We start from the raw sequence: 13,709 nt of genomic DNA, 5'->3' as shown, positions 1-13,709 counted from the left end.
GAAGAGCTGATTCTAGGGAAGTCCAGGTATTGAACTGTTGGAAGTGGTTGGGGAGTGAGCTGTTTTGATTTATTTTTTGAGAGATGGAAATAGAGTACTCCCATCCACTGGTTCACTCCCCAAATGCCTGCAATGGCCAGGTGGTTGAAGCCAGGAGCCAGGAATGCAGTCCAGGTCTCCACAGTGGGTAGCAGGAATCCAGTTACTTGAGCCTTCACTGCTGTCTCCCATGATCTGCATTAGTAGGAAGATTGAACCAGAGTTGGAGCCAGGAATTTTCTCCAGTGTGGTACACAGGCATCGTAACTGTTAGGCTAAACACTCACTCCAGGAAGTGAGGTTTTGTTCTCTTCTACCTCCTTCCCCTCTGCTTGGTGGGAATGGCTTCTGGCAGCAGAGCGCATTCCAGTTATGCGGGAGACCAAGCCTGTGTAGGCGTTGTAGGTATAGCTCCTATCTTTAGGTGATGCATTCCTCTGGGTTCCTCATTTAGGGACCGTTGGAATTGGAAGGATCCAAGGAGGGATGTGTATTAGTTTCTGTAGGATTCTGAGCTGAAAGAGTCCTAAGGCCCAGCGGTTCAGACATGCACATTCCATGCTGGAGTACCTAGGTTCGACTCCTGTGTCCACCTCCCGATTCCAGCTTCCTGCCAGAGCAGACCCTGGGAGGCAGCAGTGATACCTCCCTGCTACCCCTGTGGAAGAACTAGGTTGTGTTCCTGATCCCAGCTGTAGCCCAGCCCATTTGGGGAGTGATCAGCAGATGGGAGCTCTCTGTCTTTTTTGTTTGTTTGTTTGTTTTTTCTCTCTCTCTCTCTCCTGGTTATTCCAGGCATCTGGGGAGTGATCAGCATGTTAGCGCTCTCTCTGTCTCCCTACTCCTATTCCAGCTCTACACACACACACTCATTTCTTGACCTCTGAAATTAAAAAAACAAAAGCAAGAACTTATAAGGAAAAGTTACCCACTGTGCCTCAATACCGCCCCACACTTAATTTTCTAAGAGGCTGAATTAATCTTCTAACTGCTTAAAAATTAGTCCTAGTAATAAAATTGCTGTTTGGTACTGCTTCGGAGTCGAAGTCAGCACTGCAAAGGGACAGTTCATAAACGTTTCAGGCATCGGGAGCTGCTCAGCTTCCGTTTACAAGTCCTCAGCTCCGCCATTGTAGCTTGGAAGCTGCTGTGGACGGTGTGCAGACGATAGGCGTGGCTCTGTCTCAGTCACACTTTGTTGTGGTTGTGTTTAATGTTAATTTAATTTATCTGAAAGGCAGATAGAGAAAGATCTCCCATACACTGATTTATCCCCCAAAAGGCTACAACAGCTGGGGTTGGGCCAGGCTGAGACCTGGAGCTGGGAACTCCATCTAGGTCTCCATATGTTCAGCAGGGCCTCAAGCACTCGCACTATCATCTACTGTAGTGACTTTAAATAACAGGCTTTCTTGTGGTTGCCATGGAACAAAATAAGAACCTCCAGCCCCCACACCAACCAATCTCTTTTCCACCCAAACAGCTTAATTAGCGATGGAAAGTTCTTATTTTTATATAAAGAACTCCAATTTATCTTCCAAATTCCTTTTTAATATTTTATTTATTTGAGAGGTAGAATTACAGAGGGATAGACAGAGAGAAAGGTCTTTCATCTACTGGTTTAGTCCCCACGTGACTGCAACAGCTGGAGCTGAATCAATCTGAAGCCAGGAGCCAGGAGCTTCTTCTGGGTCTCCCACATGGGTGCAGGGGCCAAGCACTTGGGCCGTCTTCCACTCCTTTTCCAAGCCATAGCAGAGAGCTGGATCGAAAGAGGTGCAGCCAGGACATAAACCTGTGCCCCTGTGGGATTCTGGCGCCACAGGCAGAGGCTTAGCCCACTGTGCCACAGCACCAGCCCCATAATGTCCTTAAACAAAGGAAAAACTTTTTTTTTCAAAGATTTATTTTATTTATTTGAAACTCAGAGTGACAGAAATGGGAGAGATAGAATGAGAGATCTTTAGTCCACTGGTTTACCCCCCAAATGTCTGCAATGGATAGGACTGTGTCAGGCCAAAGCCAAAAGACTGGAATTCTATCTTGGTCTTCCACGTGGGTGGCAGGGACCCAAGCACCTGGGCCATCTTCCGATGCTTTTCCAGGTGATTAGCAGGAAGCTGAATTGGAAGCAGAGCAACTGAGACTTGAACCAGCACACAAATGCTCATGTTACAAGAGTGGCTTAGCCCACTGTACCACAATGCCAACCCCAAACAAAGGAAAATTTATGTGTTTATGGGCACTCTGCTGTCTTAAATTTAAAGTTTTCAAATTGTCAAGGGGCCAGCGCTGTGATGTAGTGGGTAAAGCCATCACCTGCAGTGCCAGCATCCCAAGTGGGTGCCAGTTTGAGTCTCTGCTGCTCCACTGCCAATCCAGCTCTCTGCATGGCCTGGGAAATCAGTGGAAGATGGCCCAAGTCGTTGGGCTCCTGTACCTGTGTGGGAAACCTGGAGGAGGCCCCCAGCTCCTGGCTGTTGAAGCCATTTGGGGAATGAACCAGTGTATGGAATACCCCTCTTTCTGCTTCTTCCTCTGTGACTCTGCCTTTCAAATAAATAAATAAATAAAATTTTCAAGTATTTGGCTGTAATAGAAATGCTATCACCTTAGGAATTATTTGAGACCCAGTATTCTTCTCCTTTGTACGTGACTGTGGTTGTTACTGTGTTTTCTCCTTGAGAGCAGGCACATGGTGCTGGGGTCCAGAGTTTAAGGCTGTTGCTGCCATGAGACTTTGTTCAAAGGTTATTGATGTTTTCAGCCACAAAACACAGTAGGACTAGGAACTATAGTTGTGTGTCTGTGTGTATTACAATGTACATAACTTTTGTTTCAGGAGGAAATGAGAATGTTTAGGGTGCGAGTCCAAGAAGTGGTGAAAGAAAATGAAGTGCTGCACCAGGAGTTAAATAAGAGCAGTCCTGTATCCTGTGAGGAATGGCAAGTGGTGTTGCGTTTCTGGTTTGTTAATTTAAAACAAAGGCTAGCAGGAATGAACTTTATGTAATCATTGAACGCATAAATGCGTTGTCTGGTCTTGGTGAGTTAGACTATTTTAAGAGCAAAATGAATAAGGTATAATGACATCCTAAACATATTTTGAAGATGAATTTTAGAATTTTTTTTTCTTTGACAGGCAGAGTGGACAGAGAGAGAGAGAGAGACAGAGACAGAGACAGAGAGAAAGGTCTTCCTTTGTAGTTGGTTCACCCTCCAATGGCCGCCGCGGCCGGCGCGCTGCGGCCGGCGCATCGCGCTGATCCGATGGCAGGAGCCAGGTGCTTCTCCTGGTCTCCCATGCAGGTGCAGGGCCCAAGCACTTGGGCCATCCTCCACTGCACTCCCTGGGCCATAGCAGAGAGCTGGCCTGGAAGAGGGGCAACCGGGACAGAATCTGGCGCCCCGACTGGGACTAGAACCCGGTGTGCCGGCGCTGCTAGGCGGAGGATTAGCCTGTTGAGCCACGGCGCCGGCCCAAATCACTGTGACTCTTTCCATTTCTGTTTTCTGAGCTGGGGATTTTCCTAGAGTGATTTTCCCACCCCAAACCTTAGACCCCTCCTGTGGTTCCCAGAGCTTTGAGACAGAAAGCCCAGGATGAGGCCTGCTCAGTCAGCTCCCATCTGCCGCTGGTTCCCTGACGACATAGGTCACCTTTCTTCTGTCCTGTTATCTGTGCCACGTCCTGCCCTCGGTCCTGCCTGACTGTAGCTCTCCCTTCAGGAGGGGCCGAGTCAGTGCTCCATTGTTGCCAGCGTAGCCCAAAACATAGCCCTGGTCCTGACCCTGCCACTCTATGTCTGTCTGTCCTCTGCTCCTGCTTCTCGGTGAACTCCTCAAGGCCAGCTATCACCACAGTCCATTTTGTGAGTGACCCCACAGCCAGTACCGCTGCAACAAATGCCCATTACATAGAACCAGAGGAAATAAATGTCTTTGCAAGTCTAAAGGCCATATTCATGCTAGACAAAGAAAATGAAACTCATTCACTTGTGATAGGTATGTTATATATTTTTTAAAAACGAATTAATTTCATGTACTTGAAAGACAAAGCATTTATCCGCTGGTTCACTACCCAAATCCTGCAATAGCCAGGACTGGAGCAGGCCAGAGCCAGGAACTGAGCACTCAATCCTGATCTCCCACGTGGTGGTGACCCAGCTGCCTGAGCCATCATTGTTGCTTCCCAGGGCGTGCGTCAGCAGGAAGCTAGGAGCCACAGCAGGGCTGAGACCGGAGAGAGGCATTCCAAAATACGCCATGTGGTTGTCCCAAGTGGTGTCTTAACTGCCGTATCAAATGCCTGCTCTTTATTTAGTTTTTTAGAAAGGTCTTAACACACTGAAAAAATGAAGTATTTTCCATATGTGACATCCAGAAATCTGGAGTTGAGTCAATGGCATTCCCACTGTTAGGTCAGTGCACCCTGATTTTCTGGTCACTGGTATGTCACTTGACTCTGGCCTGGACAGGTATGGATCTTGTGGCACTGTGACTTTTGTAGAACTTGGATTCTGTCAGGATGCCTAAAATGTCTTCCCCCAAAACCTTCCTTGGGAAGCAGCTCAGTCAGCTAGGCTCTCATGTTTTTCTAAGAGCCTTTGTGAGACCCTATGACCTCAGATTCTTTCTTTAACCTTGTTTATAACTATAGATGAACCTGTTTATTTTTCCTTAAACGTAAGAATTACATCCCCTACTTTCTTTTTGTTTGTTTTGTTTTGTTTTTAAGGTTTATTTATTTATTTGAAAGGCACAGCTAGAGACAGGGGCAGACAGAGAGAAAGAGATCTTCCATCAGCTGGTTCACTCTCCAAATGCCATCAATGGCTGGGGCTGGGGCAGACCAAAGCCAGGAGCCTAGAACTCTATCCAGGTCTCCCATGTGGATGGCAGGGGCTCAAACACTTAGACCATCTTCCCAGGTATATTAGCAGGGAGCTAGATTGGAAGTAGAGCAGCCGGAACTTGAACCGGTGCTTGTATGAGATGCTGGCTTTGCGGATGGCAACTTAACTTGTGCCACAGCACCGGCCCTGACATCCCCTACTTTGCAATCCACAGCTCTGCTATGTTTCCCAATCCTCCCTAGCTGAACTTCCCCTTACTTTGAATTTGCTTTCCTCTAGCTGGGGGGAAGGGGTCATAGGGCTGTGGAGTGACCATGTGAAGCCCTCCCCTGAGTAGCTCCTCCCCTGAGTCTCCTGGCTGCTTCCTCTTCCTGCACAGATGTGGGAACCCTCTCCCCCCCTCTCCCTCTCTCCCCCCCCTCTCCCTCTCTCCCCCCCCTCCCTCTCTCCCCTTACCCCCTCCCTCCTTCTCTTCTTCTCTCTATATTTCTGCCTTTCAAATAAATAAGGAGCAGGCATTTGGCTCAGTGGGTAAGCTGTTGCTTGGGACACCTACATCCCTTATTGGAGTGCCTGGATTGCAGTCCTATCTCCACTTCTGATTTCAGGTTCCTGCTAATGAATACTTTTGGAGGCAGCAGGTGATGTGTTTACTTGGATCCCGACCACCCACATGTGAGACCCAGATGAATTCCCAGCTTATGGCTTCAACTTAGTCTAGCCTTGGCTGTTGTGGGCATTTGGGGAGTGAACCAGCAGGTGAAAGATCTCTCTTTGCCTTTCAAATAAATTTTAAACATTTTGATGAAAAAGAATGGAATAAAGGGAGAGATAATAGGGATGGAGGGAGGGAGGAAGGAAAAGTCATCTAAGGAAGTTCAGAATGTAAAACAGAGCAAAGGAGAGCACTGTTTGAGGCAGGAATGAGGAGCTGGAGTGAACAGCTTGGTTGAGCTCCCCTCCCGGAGAGCATGGCAGCACCCTCCACCCGACCATGGGTGCTGATAGCAAGTAGGGACACCTCCATAGCACCAAGGAGCCAGTGCACAGCCACCATCGGCATGAGGTCATTGCTGTAGCTTATATATTGCTAGATATTCCTTCCTTTTTTTTTTTTTTTTTTAAGGATATATTTATTTATTTGCAAGGCAGAGTGAGGGAGAGACAGAGAGAGATCTCACATCCTCTAGTTCATTCCCCAAATGGCCATGATGGCCGGGGCTGGGCCAGGCCAAAGCCAAGAGCCTGAAACTCCATCCAGGTTTCCCATATTGATGGCATGGGGCCCAACTACTTGAGCCATCTCCAGCTGCTTTCCCAGGTGCATTAGCATGGAGCTGGGTTGGAAGTGGAGCAGCCAGGACTTGAACCAGCACTCACAGGGGATGCTAGTATTGCAGGCTGCAGCTTAACTCTGCACCAAAACACCAGCCCCAGACCCTCACTTTTATTCTCCTTCTACCTGACCTTTTGAGTTAAAGTGGAAAATCAAGATAGGTTACTGTTTTACTATGTACTTTGAGTGGTAAACATTTAACTAGATGATTTCTAAGGTCCCTTCAGCTCATTCTGATTGGAATTTGCAATCAGAAGGTTGAGTTGGGCCAAAATTTTGATTGCACCATCTGCAAAGAAAGGGTTTGCTTTTGTAGCAGAATTAAAGCTGGGGTGTATTTGCAGCTTTAAGAAACCATTTCAAAGCCTTCTAACAAAATAATCATTTTTCAGCAAATACACTACACATCATGAGGATTTTTTAACTAAAATGAGAAATTTGGAGGGGGCATTAAGCATAGCAATTAAAGATGCCACTTGAGATTCCACGTCCCTGGGTTCAAGTCTCAACTCGACTTTCCAATTCCAGCCTCCTGCTAACACACACTCTGGGAGACAGTGGTGATAGCTCAAGTATTGGGACTCTGCCAGCATGTGGGAGACCAGGATTGAGTTCCAGCCTCCTGGCTTTGACCTGGCCCTGCCACAGCTATTAATGGCATTTAAGGAGTAAACCAACAGATGGAAGATCTCTCTCTGTCTCTGTCTGACACTTTCTATCTCTTTGCTTTTCATATAAATAAAATTTTTAAAGAAAATGAGAACATTCTGAGTTCTTTAAAAATATTCCATATGGCCTTCAAAATAATTCAGTGGGAGGCGGATTAGAGATTTATACAGATGAAGCAAGATTGGCTATTTGATGGTGTAAGCTGGCTATTGCATACATGGAAGTTTATTATTCTCTTTATTTTTGTATGTTCAAACTGGGAAAAAGTCACTGAAACAATCCATAGTCCAAACTTCGTTGCATTTCTTTCTCCTATTCAGTTTAAATGGCAGGGTTTGCTGTACTAATGATGTCTTCAACATGGAAACATGGCCATTCATTACCTACAACACATCAGTTGCTTTCTTTTTGAATGTGTAGTGTTTCTGTAGTCATTCAGTACCTCACTGGCAATGTTTGATTTTGTCAATCAATTATAGGCACCAGCTTCAGGCTCAAGCAGAACTGGTTTTAGAGGAAAACAAGCTATTGCTGGAGCAGTTGGAGGTCCAGCAAAGGAAAGCCACAGAGACCCATGAGGAGCATCGCCAAGAAGGTAAAGTCTTTCCAGTGGTGATAGTGTGATGTCACTGTTGTCTCACTGGAAATGGGAGAAACCATGTTTTGGTTATTTTTTCTTTGAAAATGTATTTATTGATTCATTTATTTGAAAGGTAGAATGGTGGGGGGGGTGGGAGGATATCTTCCATTCACTGGTTCACTTCCCAGATGTCCACAACAGTTGGGGCTATACCAGCTCCATCCAGGTCTCCCACATGGGTGGCAGGGATCTAAGTTCTTGAGTTATTATCCATTGCCTTCCCCAGGCACTTTAGCAGAAGGCTGAATCAGAAGCAGAATAGCTGGGACCTGAACCAAGTGCTCCTATATGGGATGTAGCACCTGCTGTACCACAGTGCCCACCCCAATCAAGTTTTTTAGAATATGGAGGTACTCCCAAAAGTTCATAGAAAATAGGATTAAAAGTTGTTTATTTTTGTGCAAAAAATATTTGAAATTCATGCCTACAAGGGATATTCAGAAAGTTCATAGAAGACGCCTATTATGAAGTACCTTCACATTTTTTTTAATAAATAAATCTTTTTATTTTATTATTATTATTTTTATTTTTGACAGGCAGAGTGGGCAGTGAGAGAGAGAGACAGAGAGAAAGGTCTTCCTTTGCAGTTGGTTCACCCTCCAATGGCCGCCGCGGCTGGCGCGCTGTGGCCAGCGCACCGCGCTGATCCGAAGCCAGGAGCCAGGTGCTTCTCCTGGTCTCCCATGCAGGTGCAGGGCCCAAGCACTTGGGCCATCCTCCTCTGCACTCCCGGGCCATAGCAGAGAGCTGGCCTGGAAGAGGGGCAACCGGGACAGAATCTGGCACCCCGACTGGGACTAGAACCCGGTGTGCCGGCGCCGCTAGGTGGAGGATTAGCCTGTTGAGCCACGGCGCCGGCCACATGTTATTTTTTTTAAAGATTTATTTATTTGAAAGTCAGAGTTACACAGAAAGAGAAGGAGAGAGAGAGAGAGAGAGAGAGAGAGAGAGAGAGAGAGAGAGAGAGAGAGAGAGGTCTTCCATCTGCTGGTTTACTCCCCAGTTGGCCGCAACGGCCAGAGCTGCACTGATCTGAAGCAAGGAGCCAGGAGCTTCCTCCGGGTCTCCCATGCAGGTGCAGGGGTCCAAGGACTTGGGTCATCTTCCACTGCTATCCCAGGCTATGGCAGAGAGCTGGATCAGAAGTGGAGCAGCCACAGCACCACTACACCACAGCGCCAGCTCCACTGCACATATTCTTTACTGAAATGCAGCTATTTATAACATTTGTGGTCATTTCACTTCATGCATTGGTTGCTTTCTTAGACTGCACAGTGTCTCTAATCAGTCTGTGTGTTTTTGTAATCAGTTGTAGGTGACAGATTCAACAGAACTGGTTTTAGAGTAAACAATGCCTGAAAAGTGGGAAAAATCATGTGAGGTAAATTCTTGAAATAACACAAGAATCCCTTTCCAAATATTTGTGGAATGAGTAAATAATTAGAACAGTTTATACTCTAAACACTGGCTCTGTGCTCTTTCCTTCCTTCCTTCACGGGTGGGAACACTGTGGCTTCCGTCTCTGGGGATTAGACCTCCATCAGATACCTTCCCTGCGCGTCCCTCCCTGCAGAGGGTCCTCATAGCATGTGACTGTGGACTTCCAAGTGGGACACTTGAAGAGCCATTTCCTCTGCTCTGATGAAAACCCAAATTTATGAGCCTGAGAGAGTAGTAGCATTTTTCTGTTGCTTTGCTGGTTTTCTTTTCCAGTAAAGAATAGTGTAGGACAGGAAGCTAAACTACCAGCTGCCTTGCATGAGCCAGTGTAACCCCTCCTTCCTGTTTTCCTTTCTGCACCTGTGTGTGTAATGATTCCCCCTTCCACACTGTGAAGCCAATACTTCCTGTTGCTGAAGCTACCAGGCTAGCATTGCACCTGTTTCTGATAATGACACCATGTTTAAACATGAGAGCATGTAGAGAAAGAGTCCCACAGGAGTTTCTTCCAGACGGCTTCTCCACAGGTCTGCATGAGCTTGGAGTACTTGCCTTTACTCTTATTCCATGCTCTCTCCTCTAACAAAATACCTGAGGCTGGGTACTTTATACCCAGGAGGCTGCTGTGGGCATTTGGCTCAGCACTGACAATGCCGCTTAGGACCCCACAGTGCCAGAGTTCAAGTCCCTGCTCTGCTTCTGATCCCGTTTACTGCTGATGTGCACCCTGGGAGACAGTAGGCTATGGCTTGAGATGGTGTTCCAGGCTCCTGGCTTTGACCTGGCCTGCCCTCGCTGTTGTGGCTTATTTGGGGAGTGATCCAGTGGATGGAAGCTGGCTTGCTCTATTTTTTTCTGTCACTCTACCTGTCAAATAAATAATAAAAAGAAAGAAAAGAGGTTTATTTAACTCAGTTTTGGAGGCTGAAAGTCCCAGATTAGCTGTCCCACTGGTTTAGCCTCTGGTGGGGACCCCATGGCTGATGGCATCACAGTGGTGGGAATGTGTACGTGAGAGCCAGTGACAGCTGACAGCTGACTCTTGCAGGAACTAACCAGGGCCTGGAGAACTACATTAATCTCTTCCAAGGACACGCCCCTTGTGACCTAACCACCTTCCACCAGGTCCCACTCAAAGATTTAACTCCCTCCCAACACCACTACGCTGGGGACTGAGCTTCCAGCACAAAAACCTCCAAGCAACAAAGCACATCCAAACCATAGCACTTGGTGTTCTTGGGGCTGGAGGACAAGTTGTTGAGCCTCCTGTCTTTGTTTTCAGGATTAGAGATGATGGGGAAATTACTTTATATACTGAACTTAATTTTCCCAAATATACCAGATCTGAATGGGCATGATGATTCTTCAAGTTGCATGGGACAGGCTTATGTGATTCAAACAGCAATCCAATGTTGTTTTCCCTGGAAACAGCAGCTCATTTTAATCAATTACATGTTTCCATTGAGTGGAAAGATGTAAAGTTTTATGCGGTAGCATTCCGAAGTGCTAGTGTCAACATGCCCAGAGAATGTCTTATTATTACATACTGCCTTGTCATGTAGGATGAAAATATTTGTGATTTACCTTTTTTCATTTTATTTTGAATGAATGTGAGAGAGAGATGGAGAGAGCTCTTCCGTCCTCTGGTTCATTCCTCAAGTGCTAGGAACTCGGAGTTCCATCCAGGTCTCCCACATGGGAGTCAAGTACTTGAGCCAAAATCTGTCTCCCCAGGATATACATTAGCAGGAAGCTGGACTGGAAGCAGAGGAGCCAAGACTCGAACCCAGGCACTTTGATATGGGGTTGTGGGTGTCCCAGGTGGCAACTTAACCACTGTACCAAATGCCCACTGCATGTCTTCCTTTAAATACAGGACATGAGACATGAAAAACAGAAGAAGAATAAATTTGGTTCAGAGTTTGGCCATGTGTTATGTCCTTGAAAACCTTGAAAATCTTGCAGTTTTAGTGGTATCGTGATACGTGCTTGCGCATCTGTATGTGGTTTAGGGCATCAGTCTTCGGAAAGTCAGTTCTTTGGAGACTGGAATCATATCTTAAAAATATTGTAGTGAGCCCTAGTATAAAAATGTACTCAGTGTGCTTAGGGACTGATTCCATAACAACTTCCCCCTTCCTCCCCGCCACCCTCAATGGAAACCAAGATCCTCAGATGCTCCTGTCTCTTGTATGAACTGGTATTGGATTTGCATAGAACCTACATACATCCTCCCCATACCTTAAATCATCTCTAGGTTACTTATAGTACCCAATGAAATATGAAGACTGTGTAAATAGTTGTTATACTGTATTTTTAAAGGGAATAATGACAAGAAAAATCTGTAGGATGGGTATTTGGTATAGCAGTTAAGATGCTTCTTGCAATGCCCACATCCCATATCAGAGTGTCTAGGTTTGAGTCCTGGGTCTGATCTTGATTCCAGCTTCCAGTTGGTGTGCAGGGGAGGCAGCAGGCAAAGTGACTGAGTCCCTATTGTCCATTTAGGAGACCTGGGTTGGTTTTCCAGCTCCCGGCTTTGACCTTGCCCATCCCTGGCTGCTGTAGGCATTTGAGAAGTGAGCCAGTGGATAGGAGATCTTTGTTTTTCTCACTATCTCTCTGCCATTCAAATAAACAAAATAAATAAAAATAAAACTGTGCATGTTCATTAGAGGCATAATTTCTTTTTCCAAATATTTTTGATCTCTGGTCAGTCGAGTTCCTGGATGTAGAACCCATGACTGTATTTAGTGAATGCTTAATATAAACACAGTCATTTCCATGAGCCAGGCTCTTAGCATTAATGGATGACTCTGCAAGAGTCTTAAAGAGGACATTTGATAAGCCGAGTTGCATTGGTATATGTATATTACTAGCCCTTCCATGCAAGTCTGCATCCTTCTCTTTGCTTTTCAGTCTCTAAGCTGAATGAAAAGCTGACGCTGCTGGAAGCTACAACACAGACCCAGGAAAAGGAGCTCTGTGCCAGCAAGGAGCAGGTGGAGATTTTACAAGCTCAATGCCAGGAACTCAAAACACACCTGGATGGCACAATTGATGCAGGAGTTCATACACTGATTGTAAATAAATTAAAGAGGTAAGGATTTAAGTCTCTGCCTGTATTAATGAGTTACTGTGTGTATTGTTATAAGCAGAGTGGAGAGAGGTTGCTTGGTCTTTTTCTGAATTTTTTAAAAACCTATCCCAGCACTGGTGTCCGTGGGTGAGAATGGTACTATTTTATTAATGGAGAACCTGGATGTCCTAGAGAGCTTCAGTCTGCTCTTGGTATGTGTGTTTTTCTCTCCTGCTGTCTCTGCCTTTATTAGTTTTAGAATCAAAAATAATTTAAAGTAGTGAAACTTAGGGTAGGTGTTTGACACAGTGGTTAAGTCGCCACGTGAGACACCCACATTCCATGTCAGAGTACCTGGTTCAGGTCCTGGCAATTGTGTTTACAATCAGCTTCCTCTTAATGCAGACCCTGGGAGGCAGCCCTGGGTTGAGTTTTAGACCCTTGGCTTCAGCCTGGCTAGCCCTGGCTGTTGCAGGCATTTAAGGAGTAAACCAGCACATGGAAGATCTCTCTCCTTCTGTCTCTCTGCATTTCAACAGAAATTAAAATAAGAATAAATAAATAAATAAGGTGGTAGACCTAGAAAACAACAAGAGCCCTTAAAAAAAAAGTTCATGGGAAAATGGAATTAAAACTAAGTTTATTTTGGTATGAACAATTTTAAATCCATGTGCAGGGGCCAGCAATGTGGCAAAGCTGTCTACAACGTTGGCATCCCATATCAGAGTGCTGTTTTGAGTCCTAGTTGCTCCACTTCACATCCAACTCCCTGATAATGCATCTGGGAAAGCAGCGCCCAAGTGCTTGGGCTCCTGATACCCAGGTGGAAGATCCAGATGGAGTTCTTGGTGGCCATTTGGGGAGTGAACCAGATGATGGATAAGCTCTACCTTTCTCTGTCAATTGCTCTCTCTCTCTCTCTCTCTTCTCTCCCTCTTTTTCTTTTTCTTTTTTTTTTTTTTTTATTTGACAGGTAGAGTTACAGACAGTGAGAGAGAGACAGAGAGAAAGGTCTTCCTTCCATTGGTTCACTCCCTAAATGGCTGCTACAGCTGGCGCTGTGCCAATCCGAAGCCAGGAGCCAGGTGCTTCCTCCTGGTCTCCCATGCAGGTGCAGGAGCCCAAGCACTTGGGCCATCTTCCACTGCCCTCCCAGGCCACAGCAGAGAGCTGGACTGGAAGAGGAGCAACCGGGACTAGAACCCGGCGCCCATATGGGATGCCGGCACCGCAGGCGGAGGATTAACCAAGTGAGCCACGGCGCCGGCCCCTCTCTCCCTCTATCTTCCTCTCCCTCCCTCCCTCCCTCACACACATACACACACATAAACACACACAAAACCTTTTAAATAACAAATCTTTTAAAAAATCCATATGCAGTTTTTTCATGATGTGCATTTCTGTGAACATTTTGAAGAACACTCGTCGACATCCAGTAACAACGGGTTAAATGGAAGGATATAGCCATAGAATGGTATAAAATGCAGCCATTGAATATGTCACATGAGATTCTTTTTGGCAGAGGGAAATCACTTCAATACATAGTTTTTAGAACTGAAAAATGCAATAACCAAAATTCAGAATAAATGGGCTTAACCATAGGCTATAGATGAGGTGTGAATTTGTGAGCTAAAAAAGGCCAGAAGCAAA

General features: G+C 45.9%; 1 protein-coding gene across 1 annotated transcript in view; it reads left to right on the top strand.

The window, feature by feature from the left end:
- Positions 1-12,080, top strand: part of LOC133754726 (centrosomal protein of 89 kDa-like) — a gene marked incomplete at its 3' end in the record, with an annotated part of 72,349 nt that extends 60,269 nt beyond the window's left edge. The window contains exons 14-16 of the mRNA XM_062185169.1: positions 2,882-2,985; positions 7,380-7,495; positions 11,900-12,080. Of these exons, the coding sequence (XP_062041153.1) occupies positions 2,882-2,985; positions 7,380-7,495; positions 11,900-12,080 (401 nt within the window). The remainder of the gene's footprint in view (positions 1-2,881; positions 2,986-7,379; positions 7,496-11,899) is intronic.
- Positions 12,081-13,709: the final 1,629 nt, after the last annotated feature.

This window comes from Lepus europaeus, unplaced genomic scaffold, assembly GCF_033115175.1.
Source record: "Lepus europaeus isolate LE1 unplaced genomic scaffold, mLepTim1.pri SCAFFOLD_29, whole genome shotgun sequence".
Taxonomy (NCBI): domain Eukaryota; kingdom Metazoa; phylum Chordata; class Mammalia; order Lagomorpha; family Leporidae; genus Lepus; species Lepus europaeus.
The sequence above is the reverse complement of the archived record's forward strand: the minus strand, read 5'-3'. Positions and strand labels throughout refer to the sequence as shown.